Genomic DNA, 15,853 nt, shown 5'->3' with positions numbered 1-15,853 from the left:
TGGAATGCCGTGTGAGTCCAGAATGTAATTATAGACATCCATTCATCCACACCTAATATCCCTAATTTCTCCAAAAATATTAGTCCAATAAACTTTCCATTTTTACACTGTTCTTCCTTGACCCAAAATACATACGCAAACCAAACAGCAAATGTCAGCCCTCCCGTTTGTCCATGATTAAAGCCATACAAATGCACACCTACGCGCACAGAGGCCACTTGGCTATTAATACAAGTATATAGATTGGCATGACCAAAATCAGGGGATCCTGAGTCAGCCAGCTGATCATAGATCTTTTTTTTAGTGATTCAACAAGAATGGGCCAATTATTTGAAATTTGTCAGAGTCCTTTATCACAAATTAACCTTTTCTTCACTACCTTGTGTTTTCAGCTGTTTAGTTAAAACTGCTAGAATGTGGTTTTGTCTCCGTTTGTTTTAATGCTGTAGCTGCTGCTGAATTTTCAGTATGAACTGAGTCTACATTCCTAAAAAATTCACACTGAATTTTCATGTGTCTAGTCAGATTACTTTTGTGGACAAATGTGCTGTCACATTCAGGGCAGCTAAATATTTTCTCACCTGTGTGAACTTTCAGATGTCGTTTCAGCTCAACCCTCTGTCTAAATATTTTACCACACTCAGAGCAGCTAAAATGTTTTACTCTTGTATGAATGTCTATATGGTTTTTCATATTATTTTTTAAGCAAAATTTTTTACCACAGTGAGAGCAGCTAAACGGTTTTTCTCCTGTATGAATTCTGATGTGGTTTTTCAGGTCACCTTTTTGTACAAATCTTTTTCGGCATACTGAGCAGCTAAATGGTTTCTCTCCTGTATGAATTCTGATGTGGTTTTTCAAGTTACCTTTTCGCCCAAATCTTTTACCACACTCAGAACAGCTAAATAATTTTTCTCCGGTATGACTACTCATGTGCCTTTTAAGATCACCATTCTGCCCAAATCTTTTACCACACTCAGAACAGCTAAATAATTTTTCTCCTGTGTGACTTCTCATGTGTCTCCTCAAATCACTCCTTTGTCCAAATCTTCTATCACATTCAGAACAGCTAAATAATTTTTCCCCTGAATGAATTCTTAGGTGCCGTTTCAGATCACATTTTTGCCCAAATTTCTTACCACACTGTGAACAGATAAATGCATTTTGTCCGGTATGAAGGCACATGTGGCACTTCAGGCTTTTCTCCAGACCAAATTCTTTACCACACTGAGAACAGATGAATACATCTTGCCCTGTATGAAGGCTCATGTGGCACTTCAGGCTTTTCTTTAGGCCAAATCTTTTACCACAGTGAGAACAGCTAAATAGTTTCTCTCCTGTATGAATTCTCATGTGTCTCTTCAGATTGCTTTTTCCCCCAAATCTTTTGCCACACTCAGTGCAGCTACATGGTTTCTCTCCTGTATGACTCCTCCTATGCTCTTTCAAATTACCCATGTGAAAAAATGTTTTTCCACATTCCAAACAGCTGAATGATTTCCTGGCAGTTTCACATTTGCTATTACTTTGAAAGATTTCACAGGTTCTCAAAGGGTCTAAACCTGAGTGCGGCTCCATGTTCTTCCACTCATAGCTATCATCAGTGTCCACTTCAGAACAGTTTGAAATCTTGTCATGAGTGCCTGCTTGCAAGTAACAATCCAGACCTGAGTTGCTAGTTGGCTCTGGTTCTCCATAGTCCTCTCCATCAGCTTCTACTTTCATGTCTTCAGTTGAGATTTTTGGTAAAGGGTGGCTTTTATGTAGCTGCAATGACTGTTTTTCATCATTTTCACTCTTCACAGGAACACCAGTGAAAGTGAACTTGATAATATCAGCATCCTCGATATGGTTACACTGCTGTCCTTGCTGATTTACTGAGAGTTTCTCCTCTTCTTCTTTAATGTTTGGAGGCTTTTGTTCCTCCTGGTCCAGAATATGGTTGCACTCCTGTTGTGCCAGTAGAATCTCTTCTTTTCTCTCCATTGGCTGCTGGATGCATGCAAGCAAGTAAACAAAACTATTAATGACATTCTTTCAAGAGGTTATATTGCACACCTTTTATGCCCTTGTAGGGATTCACATGTTTTAAATGCACATATTGAAGAAAGAAGTTGGAGGTTTTGTCAAGATATGCAAACAAACATTGCAAAAGCACAGAACTCCAGCAACAAATATTTTCATGAACACACATTGAAAACAATCCTGAGGGTCTCTTTGGATGTTCACTACAAATTTCAACCAAATACAATGAAAAACAAACAACGGCTGAGGCTGAGAATACACAAACTAAGATTCTCAGGACTCTCAAGCACAGAATTCTCAGGACAATACTTCAAAAATTCTTATCTGAAAAAAGTATTGGAATAGAGCTTTAGGATTATTACAGTACCTTGAATTCGTTTTTACATTGTATTTACCCTCCCCCACCCCCCAGTACAGTCCATGACATTGTCTGTTACTTATGAGTGCATTTCTTTCATGATGTCATAAGGCCTTTTCAGGTTAGATCAAAAGAATATTTTAAATTACTCAATTACAGGTACTTACTTATTGTCCATATTACTCAGCAGTTAACCTGTCACACCTACTCAGGGGGTATTAGTTTAAGTCCCTTTGTTATGCAGAGCGTCAGTTGTTTTTACGCTCAAGATGCCAGGTACTATTTCTTATTTTCATGTAACCCATGGCTTACATCAGCGAGTTACATTCATGAGTTACTTCTATAGCTACCCTAATATACTTACTATTACTTTAAGTTACTTACCTTTGATCAGTGATTGCAGGCGAACCTCTGCGCTTTGATCTGGAGCTGAGCCAAAATTTGATCAGCTCTTCCTTGACCCGAAGTCGACCTGTCCACTAAATTTAATTGAAACCTGTTCATGTCTTTTTGACATATCCTACAAGGGGTGAGGGAGAGAAGGAAAGATATATGCTGATGAAAACATCTCTGCAGTGCATTTCATAATAGACAATTATGTTCTATAAAATTCCTGCAGTCACCACTATGTGAGATTGTGTCATGAGAGAGAAAGAATATATCCACTAGTAATGGCATTAACACAGTGTGAGTGACAGTCGGTGGAGATATTAAACTCTGGAGTTTGTTCATTCTTTGAACAGAAGAAAAAAGCCCCACACAAGCAACCGCATTTTGGAAACAAACCCGCTTAAAAAAAAACAAAAAAACAAAACTAAGCAACCTGTCTAAGTAACTAAATCCTTCACACATTTTGAGCATCTGAAACAAGTGTATATCTGTGATATTTCCCAAAAGTCTGGTGAACTCAGAACAGGATATTCTGTGTTTATGCCACAACTTTCACACACACAAAACGCCCAAAATGACATGACATTTGCTCCAGAGCACATGGATTTTCTGCTGTGGATCTTGGAAACTTGGATGTATTTCACTGGTATTTGTCAAAATTTATTTCAGCAATATAATCATATAATCACATGAGCCTTTTCCAAAATCCATGTTTTTATATCAATATAAAAAACAGGAATTTATATTTTGTTGCTGCAGCATATCTACAACCAGCATATTTTGAACTTGAGGTAATGGCCACTAATGTTTGTTATCCATAGTTTAACATTCAGATGCTCATCAACATTTTATCAACTCCTGTTTAATTTCTTGCCAATTTTTTCTCAGAAGTATACAATAACTATGAACACAGTAGTTAACACATAGATGTGATGATACTCTTCATTTAATGTTATTCACTATGGCCACTACACATTTCAAAATTATTACCATCTTTCCACAACATGAGAGAGGAATCAAAAGGACCAGTGTTAACCCCCAAAACGTGAATCAAGCCAGTGCACCAAATACTCCAATCCAATCCACACATTTTAAGATACAACAAGGTTACCAAAATGCAGCACAACAGCTAAAATATAAAAAATAAAATAAAGTTAAAATACAGTAGATTAAAAACATATAAAAACAAAAGGAAGATATCAGATAAGATAAAACAGTAGAAGATAAGAATACAATAAAAACAGAGACAGAAGACCACACAACTCTCATGTAGTATTAAAAGCCATGGAATAAAAATAAGTTTTTAAACGAGATTTAAAAGGTCCAGGTCCAGGTCAGGACGGTGCCTGGGCCGGACGGTATTCCTTTTAAAGCTGTGCTCAGAGCAACTTGCACCTGTTTTAACTGACCTCTTTAATACAACCCCTGGCAAAAATTATGGAATCACCGGCCTCAGAGGATGTTCATTCAGTTGTTTAATTTTGTAGAAAAAAAGCAGATCACAGACATGACACAAAACTAAAGTCATTTCAAATGGCAACTTTCTGGCTTTAAGAAACACTATAAGAAATCAAGAAAAAAAAGATTGTGGCAGTCAGTAACGATTACTTTTTTAGACCAAGCAGAGGAAAAAAATATGGAATCACTCAATTCTGAGGAATAAATTATGGAATCACCCTGTAAATTTTCATCCCCAAAACTAACACCTGCATCATATCAGATCTGCTCGTTAGTCTGCATCTAAAAAGGAGTGAACACACCTTGGAGAGCTGTTGCACCAAGTGGACTGACATGAATCATGGCTCCAACACAAGAGATGTCAATTGAAACAAAGGAGAGGATTATCAAACTCTTAAAAGAGAGTAAATCATCACGCAATGTTGCAAAAGATGTTGGTTGTTCACAGTCAGCTGTGTCTAAACTCTGGACCAAATACAAACAACATGGGAAGGTTGTTAAAGGCAAACATACTGGTAGACCAAGGAAGACATCAAAGCGTCAAGACAGAAAACCTCAAGCAATATGTCTCAAAAATCGAAAAATGTACAACAAAACAAATGAGGAACGAATGGGAGGAAACTGGAGTCAACGTCTGTGACCGAACTGTAAGAAACCGCCTAAAGGAAATGGGATTTACATACAGAAAAGCTAAACGAAAGGCATCATTAACAGCTAAACAGAAAAAAACAAGGTTACAATGGGCTAAGGAAAAGCAATTGTGGACTGTGGATGACTGGATGAAAGTCATATTCAGTGATGAATCTCGAATCTGCATTGGGCAAGGTGATGATGCTGGAACTTTTGTTTGGTGCCTTTCCAATGAGATTTATAAAGATGACTGCCTGAAGAGAACATGTAAATTTCCACAGTCATTGATGATATGGGGCTGCATGTCAGGTAAAGGCACTGGGGAGATGGCTGTCATTACATCATCAATAAATGCACAAGTTTATGTTGATATTTTGGACAATTGAAAGGATGTTTGGGGATGATGAAATCATTTTTCAAGATGATAATGCATCTTGCCATAGAGCAAAAACTGCAAAAACATTCCTTGCAAAAAGACAGATAGGGTCAATGTCATGGCATAGGGTCAATGTCAATGAGCAGATCTGATTTGATGCAGGTGTTAATTTAGGGGATGAAAATTTACATGGTGATTCCATATTTTTTTCCTCAGAATTGAGTGATTCCATATTTTTTCCTCTGCTTGGTCTAAAAAAGTAACCGTTACTGACTGCCACAATCTTTTTTTCTTGATTTCTTATAGTGTTTCTTAAAGCCAGAAAGTTGCCATTTGAAATGACTTTAGTTTTGTGTCATGTCTGTGATCTGCTCTTTTTCTACAAAATTAAACAACTGAATGAACATCCTCTGAGGCCGGTGATTCCATAATTTTTGCCAGGGGTTGTAGAATGCTTTTTATTGACTATAGCTCTGCTTTTAATTCTCTTGTCCCTGCAAGGCTCATCCCGAAACTGAGACTTTTGGGTTTGAGTGAGGCCATTTGCAAATGGATTTTTAGTTTTTTAACTGGAAGACCACAAAGATTCAAGATCAATGGCTGTGTCTCTGATGAACTTATTGTTAATACTAGCTCGCCACAAGGTTATAGTTTAAGCCCACTGTTGTACACTTTGTACAATTACGACTGTGTTGCGTCCTTTCATAATAATTTCATAATTAAGTATGCAGACGACACAACTATTATTGGTTTGATCTCTTCTCATGATGACTCTTTGTATAGATCTGAAGTGCAAAAGGTGGTTTCCTGGAGCGAGGAAAACAATTTGAAGTTAAATACTGCAAAAACTTTTGAGTTGGTTGTTGACTTCAGTAAAAATAGATCTTATGTTCCCATCATATTAAATGGCGCTGAGGTGAAAACAGTTGAAAACTGTAAATTTCTGGGATTGTTTTTATCTGACGAATTGAGCTGGAAGTCTTGACAGCGGCTTTCTTTTCTGCGCAAGCTGAAAGAATTTACTCTGAACAAGAATATTCCCTTAAATTTTTATCACAGCTGCATTGAAAGTCTTCTTACAAACGCTATAACTGCATGGTTTGGAAATGCCACTGCTAAAAAAAGGAAGGCTCTGAATAGAGTGGTTCATTCAGCCAGTAGGACTACTGGTGTGGAACTGTCTGTCCTGGAGGTCATTTACAAAAAAAAAAGGCTTAAGTCCCGGTCTTTAGCTATTACTAAAGATCTCCTGCATCCCGCCAGGGACCTGTTTGAGCTTCTTCCTTTGGGTTGGCACTATTGGACTATTAAATGTGGGACATCACATTATAGAAAAAGTTTCTTCCCACAAGCCGTGGCAATGATCAACACTCTTTGATTAGTTTTAAATGTATCTTAAATTATTTTGTGGCTTGTCGTTTTTATGGCATTTTTTATGTTCTTTTGTGTCTTTTTATTGTTTGTGTATGTCTTGCTAGTCCACTTTTGAGCTCCTTGCACCATTTTTCCAATGTGGTTTTAATACTGCAAATGGCAAATAAACTTGAACTTGAACTTAAAAGTATCCAGGGTGGGGGCCATTTTGATATGAGTGGGCAGCTCATTCCATAATTTAGGAGCCTCCACTGAAAAAGCACAGTCCCCCCTGGTCTTTTGTCTGCTTTTTGGCACAAGACGGATCTGATCAACAGCTCTCAATACTCTCGTGGGGGCATATAAGATCAGCAATATACTGAGGTGCCAGGCCATTTAGTGACTTAAAAACAAACAATAAAATCTTAAAATGTATTATAAAACAGACAGGGAGCCAGTGGAGAGAGGCCAGAATGGGGGTGATGTTATCATGTTTACGAGTACCTGTTAAAAGACGAGAAGCCGTGTTTTGGACTAACTGTAAGTGGGCAAGGGAGGCCCGACTAATGCCAGTATACAGTGCATTACAGTAGTCCAAACAGGTTGAGATAAAAGCATGAATCAAACACTCAAAATCATTAAAAGATACGACAGATTTAATTTTAGATAAAAGCCTCAGATGATTAAAAACTGGTTTTAACTACCGAGTTTATCTGTTTATCAAGTTTAAAATGACTGCCCATTTTAACACCAAGGTTTGTAACAATGGATTTTACATATGGGTGCAGGGAGCCCAGTTCTATAGAGGAGACACCACAGGCTCAACTTGGTCCAAACACCATGACCTTGGGTTTTTCTTGATTTAAATTTAAAAAATTAAAAGCCATCCATGCCTTGATGTCCTTTAGACACTCTAGTAAGGGCTTTGGGGAGCTCTTGTCATTTTTCTTAAGAGGCAGGTAAATTTGGGAGTTGTCTGCATAAAAATGGTAGGAGATCCCATGTTTTTAAAAAATTAAACTAAGAGGGAGCATGTATAAAGAGAAGTATGGAGCTAAATCCAGGCCAAAAGTTTTGTAATCTGAAAATTAAAAAAAGATTGAAAAACTAATTTTTAAACTGAAAATTCAATGTTTGTTCTTGGATTTTATAATCATTTAAAAAGTATTATCAAAATAAAAATAAGTGTAAGATATATATTTTTTCAGTTTAAATAAATTTTTGATTCAGCTCTGTAATTTTTTTGATCAAATAATTTATTTTCATTCATTTTTTTTTCACCTTCAAATCTTTTTTTCACTTTCAGATCTTATTTTTTTAGTTTCAAACTTTTGGCCCTGTTCTGGCGTGGGAGGGCGTGGCTTCGATTGAGAGGGCATGGAATTGTGAGTGACCGGAGAGCAATCAGTCCTCACATGATTTCAGGAAACGTGGGTACTTTGATAGATAATGACTCTACTCCCGTCTCCATCGTTTATTTACTACGCAGCTGGTGCGTGAAAGAAAATGAAAATGAAATGAAAGCTTATTACGAGGCTTTAAACCCTTGAGATAAAGCTGTTTATTGTGATCGATGTGTAGCAGTTGGTTCAGTGGATCCGTATGTTGTACTGGATAGTGAATTTAATGACGATGTAACAAAGTTGACCGCCCGTAAATCCAAATCCAAAGCCGCCCGGAAGAGCGCTGCGGCTACCAGCAGTGTGAACTATATAGCCTTTATAGATCTGACAAAGGCGTTTGATCTTGTCAGCATGTGAGGCCTCTTCAGGATTATACACAGGATAGGATGCCCACCAAAGTTTCTCATTGTTCTGCAATCATTTCACGAGAACCAGCAATGCACCATTATAGCTGATGGAAGCAGATCCAAACCATTCACCATTACCAGTGGTGTTAAATAGGGCAGTGTCCTAGCCCCAACTCACTTCTGGATATTTTTCTCATGTACTGTACCATGCCTTCCATGACTGCCCTGAAGGCACCTACACACAAGGTCTGATGGCAAGATCTTCAACTTGGCCAGAATTAGGGCCAAGAATAGAGTACATCATGTTTTGATACGTGAGCTGCTATTTGCTGATGATGCTGCCCTTGTGACACACAGCGAGCAGGACCTGCAGATCATTATGGACAGGTTCTCCACAGCCTACAAGGAGTTTGGACTCACCATCAGTATCAAGAAAACTCAAGTCCTTGGTCAAGGGGTTGATACATCACCTACCATACTGATTGATGGAGCACCATTAGAAGTTGTAGACAGCTTTACCTATGTGAGTTCAACAGTAACCTCCAACGCATCTCTCGACTTGGAGCTGAACACTCGTATTGTGAGAGCCATGGCCACCATGGCAAGACTAACCAAGTGAGTCTGGACAAACTGCAAAACTCACAACAAACACCAAGATCCATATCTATGAAGTATGTGTATTGAGCACCTTACTCTACGGCAGCAAAACCTGGGCCACATATGCATCACAAGAAGATCATCTCAATAGCTTCCAGCTATGCTGCCTCAGACACATCCTGAACATAAAGTGGCAAGACAGAATAACAAACAATGAAGTGCTCGAGAAGGCCAAGTCCGATGGTTGGGGCATATGAACAGAATGGCTGATGGCAGGATCCCCAAGGACCTCCTCTATGAAGAACTGGCAGAGGGGAAGCGTACGATTGGCAGACCGTATTTCAGGTTCAAGGACGTCTGTAAAAGAGATATGAAATCTGGTGGAATAGACTGGGAGACCTGGGAACAGCTCGCACCCAACCGAATCAGTTGTCCAAATAAAGAGCACAGACTATCGTCTCTCGAGATGGGTGAAGCCAACACACACACACACACACATTTTTTATATTATATATATATATATATATATATATACTCAACAAAAATATAAACGCAACACTTTTGGTTTTGCTCCCATTTTGTATGAGATGAACTCAAAGATCTAAAACTTTTTCCACATACACAATATCACCATTTCCCTCAAATATTGTTCACAAACCAGTCTAAATCTGTGATAGTGAGCACTTCTCCTTTGCTGAGATAATCCATCCCACCTCACAGGTGTGCCATATCAAGATGCTGATTAGACACCATGATTAGTGCACAGGTGTGCCTTAGACTGTCCACAATAAAAGGCCACTCTGAAAGGTGCAGTTTTGTTTTATTGTGGGGGGGATACCAGTCAGTATCTGGTATGACCACCATTTGCCTCATGCAGTGCAACACATCTTCTTCGCACAGAGTTGATCAGGTTGTCAATTGTGGCCTGTGGAATGTTGGTCCACTCCTCTTCAATGGCTGTGCAAAGTGGCGACGACGAACTGGAGTCAGGTCGAGACCCCGATGAGGACGACGAGCATGCAGATGAGCTTCCCTGAGACGGTTTCTGACAGTTTGTGCAGAAATTCTTTGGTTATGCAAACCGATTGTTTCAGCAGCTGTCCAAGTGGCTGGTCTCAGACGATCTTGGAGGTGAACATGCTGGATGTGGAGGTCCTGGGCTGGTGTGGTTACACGTGGTCTGCCGTTGTGAGGCTGGTTGGATGTACTGCCAAATTCTCTGAAACGCCTTTGGAGACGGCTTATGGTAGAGAAATGAACATTCAATACACGAGCAACAGCTCTGGTTGACATTCCTGCTGTCAGCATGCCAATTGCACGCTCCCTCAAATCTTGCGACATCTGTGGCATTGTGCTGTGTGATAAAACTGCACCTTTCAGAGTGGCCTTTTATTGTGGGCAGTCTAAGGCACACCTGTGCACTAATCATGGTGTCTAATCAGCATCTTGATATGGCACACCTGTGAGGTGGGATGGATTATCTCAGCAAAGGAGAAGTGCTCACTATCACAGATTTAGACTGGTTTGTGAACAATATTTGAGGGAAATGGTGATATTGTGTATGCGGAAAAAGTTTTAGATCTTTGAGTTCATCTCATACAAAATGGGAGCAAAACCAAAAGCGTTGCGTTTATATTTTTGTTGAGTGTATATATGCGGCACTATAACACCCCAGAACAAACTCAGAAGAAGACAATGGAGCATCCACATAACCCATGTAAGAGCTAATCAATGTAAAACCAGAAGCTACAACTTTCCAAAGCAGCAGCACACTGAGTTTAAAAGCCTTTTAAGCAAAAGAGGGTCCACAATGATCATCTGAAAGACTTATTGCAAATTTGTCATTGAACACGCAGGCTAACCCAATTGCATGAATTACCACATGAATGCATGTATGATGTGATAATATTTTCTTTTGATTCTCCTTCCTTTATGTACAGTCAATCCAATACATGTGTATTGGTATCAGCTGCTATGGCAACAAGCTTATGAACATGTCCTGTTCAATAGAACATAAGAATTTTCTGGACGTTATTTTTCTCATACCTAAATCCTCAAGTCTGCCAAGGGAGAAGGCAATTTGAGGCATATCCAAGTAAGTGATTCATGAAATCTTGTACTGCAGATGACGCAGATCGAGAGACAAATATCTGACCAATGACCTGATTTTAAAGGGGTATCAAATCAATATAAGAGGAGTCCCCAAAATTCTGCCAACTGTTACATAAAATAGAGATGTTGGGTTACCCAATCCTTTAAATTTCGTTACAAAAGGCTGATGGCACGGGCCACCAGGTGACACTAAACATCCTCAAAATTTGGCAAATTGAGCACTTTGGCGCCCCCTGGTGGCCAGTGGCATCAAGACCCCAATGTTTTTTCAGTTACATTTGATAGAGTAGGGCCTATATTTGTCGATAACACTGAAATCTGGTTGGGGTCTTGCTGGCACAAAGGGTTATGGCAGGGCTGTACAGTGCGAGTGGTTTGCTTGCATATTGCGCCTAAAATTTGATTGTGCGAGGAAAAAAAATAAAACAGGCGCACGTGTGCGAGAATGTATTTCAACCCTTTCATTAGCATTTTGCTCCTAAAATAAATACAGTGGTCCCTCGCTATAACGTGGTTCACCTTTCGCGGCCTCGCTGTTTCGCAGATTTTTGTTAGTCCAATTTTGCATGTTTTTTTTTTTACAGCACATTGTGTTCCGCGGCCTCATCAAGCAGCCGGTCGTGACACCGCGAAGGGAGAGCACGCGCATTGTGTTCTACGTGTCTGTTTATAAGTAAGTAAGTAAGTAAGTAAGTAAGCTTTATTTATATAGCACTTTTCACAGACCAAGGTCACAAAGTGCTTCACACGATATAAATAGACAATAAAAACAACACATACAAATATAGAACAATAAAATAAATTGACACTAAAATGCCAGTTTAAAAAAATGTGTCTTTAGTTGCCGTCTAAAAACATCCACAATCAATCAATCAATTCAATCAATCAATTTTATTTATATAGCGCCAAATCACAACAAACAGTTGCCCCAAGGCGCTTTATATTGTAAAACCCCAACGGTCAAAACGACCCCCTGTGAGCAAGCACTTGGCGACAGTGGGAAGGAAAAACTCCCTTTTAACAGGAAGAAACCTCCAGCAGAACCAGGCTCAGGGAGGGGCAGTCTTCTGCTGGGACTGGTTGGGGCTGAGGGAGAGAACCAGGAAAAAGACATGCTGTGGAGGGGAGCAGAGATCAATCACTAATGATTAAATGCAGAGTGGTGCATACAGAGCAAAAAGAGAAAGAAACACTCAGTGCATCATGGGAACCCCCAAGCAGTCTAAGTCTATAGCAGCATAACTAAGGGATGGTTCCACAGAATCCAGTGAGCGAAGAGAACAGGGAAGCTCATTCCAGAGGCGAGGTGCCACAGCTTTAAAAGATCTGTCGCTTCGAGTTTTAAAAGAAGTTCGGGGAACCATCAGCAGGTTCTGATTGGAAGACCTCAAACTCCTGCTGGAAACATAAGGCTGGATCAGGTCCTTAATGTATTCCGGTGCCTGCCCATGTAGAGCTCTAAAGGTCAGCACGAGGATTTTGTAATTTATCCTGTAAAAAACAGGGAGCCAACGTAAAGACTTTAGGACAGGAGTAATATGCATTCTCCTATGGGCGCGGGTAAGAAGTCGTGCAGCAGAATTTTGCACTACCTGCAGGCGGGCCAGCTCTTTCTTACTGAGGCATGTAAAGAGACTGTTACAATAATCAAGTCGTGAAGAAACAAATGCATGCACAATCATCTCTAGCTCATTAAAAGCCACCATTTTGCGTAATTTGGAAATGTTTCGAATTTGGAAAAAACAATTCTTAACGAGCTGCCTGGTGTGATGTTCCAAAGACATCCCTCCATCCAAAATGACACCCAGGTTACGCAGGCTGCCTTTAACAGAGCTGCTCAGATTACCAAGCTGATTCTTAATGACAGACATAGCACTATCTGGAGCTACAATCAATGTCTCAGTCTTATTAGAATTCAAATGCCGGCTGTTTTCAGTAAGCCATTCTGTAATTTTAGTGAGACAACTAATGAGAGAACAAATTTTCTGTGCTTCAGCTGTCTTAAAAGAACAGTACAGCTGCAAGTCATCGGCATACAAATGGTAGGACACTCGCAGAACTGCTGGATCAGCTTACCAAGAGGAAGGATATACAGCAGGAACAAAATCGGACCCAGGACTGAGCCCTGCGGGACACCCCACAAGCAGCAGATTCAGACATCACATTGTTCACAGAAACACTAAAAGTTCTACCAACCAAGTAAGAGCTAAACCACTCTAATACAGGACCTGACATGCCAACCGTATCCCGCAATCTATTAATCAAAATGCCATGGTCAACGGTATCGAATGCAGATGACAGATCCAATAAAACCAGCACAGAACATTTACCACTATCAGCGGCCATCATAATGTCACTAGCCACCTTCAACAGGGCAGTTTCAGTGGAATGAAACTCAAGGTACCCGGGTGCTACGTTTCCTCTCACATCTAAAGACATGCGGGTTAGGTGAATTGTAAAATTTATAATTGTCCAGGTCTCCCTTGCAAAAGAGGTTTCAATCTCAATGGGACTATCATGGGTAAATAAAAGCTTAAATTAAAATTCTGCATCAGTCTGTTACAGCAGTACTAAATCCTCTCGAGGAGTCCAGTGACTTTGAAGTATTTAAAAAGCCAACACTTCCCCCTCTCACTTGACCTTATGGCCAGTGGCGGCGCCAAGGGGGAGCTTGGGGGGGGGGGGCTTGAGCTTCCCCAATAATGAGCCAAGCCCCCCCCCCCAGCTCCTCAATAATTCTGCCAATAATGTGAATAGCGACTGACATATCTGTGGATCTCAACTGCAGTTTTGCGCTAGGGCTAGATTGTATACAAAATTCATAAAGAATCATTTTTTTTATACTGTTTACAACTAAGTTTCTCAGGCTATATATTTTACTTACTTTTATTGAATGGTTATGACCTCGGTGTTAAATTGGCAATAAATCTTTGATATGGACGATTTGTGTAAGGTTGATTCCATGCATTGTCTTGCGCACCATTTCAATGAATTCAGTTTGTATACCTATGTGCAAGTTTACTGAACTTGCAATCATTCTATGTGATGTGTGTGTGCATTGATACCACATTTTAGAGGAGCACGGGTGACTAAAACATATACCTTGGTATTTATACAACAATTTACTATATGTTGTTTATTTCAACGACATTTTGTGGAGCCCCTCCAACTTTACCCCCCCCCCCCCCCCCCAGCTCCCCCAACAAAAATTTCCTGGCGCTGCTTATGGCTAAAATACTTCCAACAGAAACTTCTTTCAGGCTTTACAATTGATTTCCTTCAGTTTTTATTCCAAGTGGTTAATGCGCTTGATTTCAGTGCAGAAGGTTCCAGGTTCAAATCCACCCCTGCCACATTTCTCCATGTAATGTGGAGTTGCATCAGGAAGGGCATCCAGCGTAAAACCTGTGCCAATTCAACATGCAGATCCACCTTGGATTTGCTGTGGCGACCCCGACTGCAAACAAGGGAGCAGCCGAAGGGACTTACTTACTATAGATAAATCATTAAAAAATGATGAGATATAGTTTGGAAAATAAAATATTTTGAGGGAAAATTAAAGCACTGTGATAAATACTGTACAGGTATATTCAATGGTTTGATTTTTATTATTTATATTATAATTGGTGGCATTTGAAAGCGCTGCATTCTGGTGATGACATTTTACAACATTCTCTATTTAGAATTCAATTGGTCTGGTGGTGGTATTTGGCATTATTATGCGGTATTGAAGTGGTGATAGTCTTTTTTAATTACATTTTTTAGCTCCCGATTTTCTATAGGAATACAAACTTCCCACGGGCACCGCACTAGTAATACCAATTTCAGAGTGAACCACTAAGTCACCATACTGGCCACAAGGAACATATATACATTTTATTTTATTTTTATGCCTATTTATCAGGGACGATACATACAACATTGCCACAAAAAATAGGAAATGTGATGCATAAAAGACGTCTAGCTTCAACTAATTTGCAGTCATTATCCAATGCAATTATACAATAATAAAATGCAAAAATACAATAAGAAAATGCAATGATACAAATAAAATTGTATATATGTATATTTCATGTATATATTTTTTTTCATGTATTTGAAATTTTATCAAAACACGTCATTTTAATGAGCATTACTGTCCACGTGCATGGTGTGTGCGCGTTGGAATTTATGCCTGTTATAATTTTTGTTATCCACCAGATGTCGCTAATTATGGTTTCAAGACATCAACACTTGTTTCATATGCTTCATGAGGCTTCATCGGTCTGTCATTTTGCAGCGCGACAAATAAGATTTAAAATACGAACTTTGGTGGTTATTTATTCCTGTCCACAGTCAATAATGCCTGCATGAAAACAAAACCTGGAATAAACAACACCAAATAATCTAGCAACACAACTAATGAGTAAGGTTTCGTCGTTACAACTAGTAACAGCATTACCCGCACACATATAGCGCCGAATGATTAGCCTCCAGGTCCCGTTTTAGGTTCATTAGGTTCTTCTGCTCAATTTATCGAAGCAACTTTCGTCACTCATTAATAATCAAAACAAAATAATACTGACAGTTTCTTTCTTCTGCGGCTGCTGATGCTGCTGCTTCTTCGTCGGAATATTAAGATGGTTGGAAAACCAGCACATTGGTGCATTACCGCCACCAGCTGGACGGGGGTGTGATAGAGAGCATGACTATGCAACAAATACAGCAAAAGAAAAAAAGAAAAAACATTGTTGCAGAGACATCTAAAAACCTCTCCCTTCACCCAGTTTCAGTCCACCAATATTACCAGATAAGTTACACATTA

General features: G+C 39.5%; 1 protein-coding gene across 4 annotated transcripts; it reads right to left on the bottom strand.

Moving 5' to 3' along the window:
* Positions 1–15,654, bottom strand: LOC117519584 (gastrula zinc finger protein XlCGF57.1-like). Of its 4 annotated transcripts, XM_034180865.1 has the most exons (4): positions 15,615–15,654; positions 2,768–2,903; positions 1,035–1,992; positions 1–782 (listed from the first exon to the last, which is right to left on the bottom strand). In XM_034180865.1, exons 3-4 carry the CDS (start codon positions 1,984–1,986, stop codon positions 397–399), a joined length of 1,338 nt encoding a protein of 445 aa, XP_034036756.1. In that variant the 5' UTR covers positions 1,987–1,992; positions 2,768–2,903; positions 15,615–15,654; the 3' UTR covers positions 1–396. The 4 variants fall into 4 exon arrangements, with proteins under 4 accessions (XP_034036756.1, XP_034036752.1, XP_034036755.1 ...); XM_034180861.1 differs by having other exon boundaries at positions 1–1,992; XM_034180864.1 differs by having other exon boundaries at positions 1–1,989.
* Positions 15,655–15,853: the final 199 nt, after the last annotated feature.

This window comes from Thalassophryne amazonica, chromosome 10, assembly GCF_902500255.1.
Source record: "Thalassophryne amazonica chromosome 10, fThaAma1.1, whole genome shotgun sequence".
Taxonomy (NCBI): domain Eukaryota; kingdom Metazoa; phylum Chordata; class Actinopteri; order Batrachoidiformes; family Batrachoididae; genus Thalassophryne; species Thalassophryne amazonica.
Note: the sequence above shows the minus strand (reverse complement) of the source record. Positions and strands in the feature narration are given on the sequence as shown.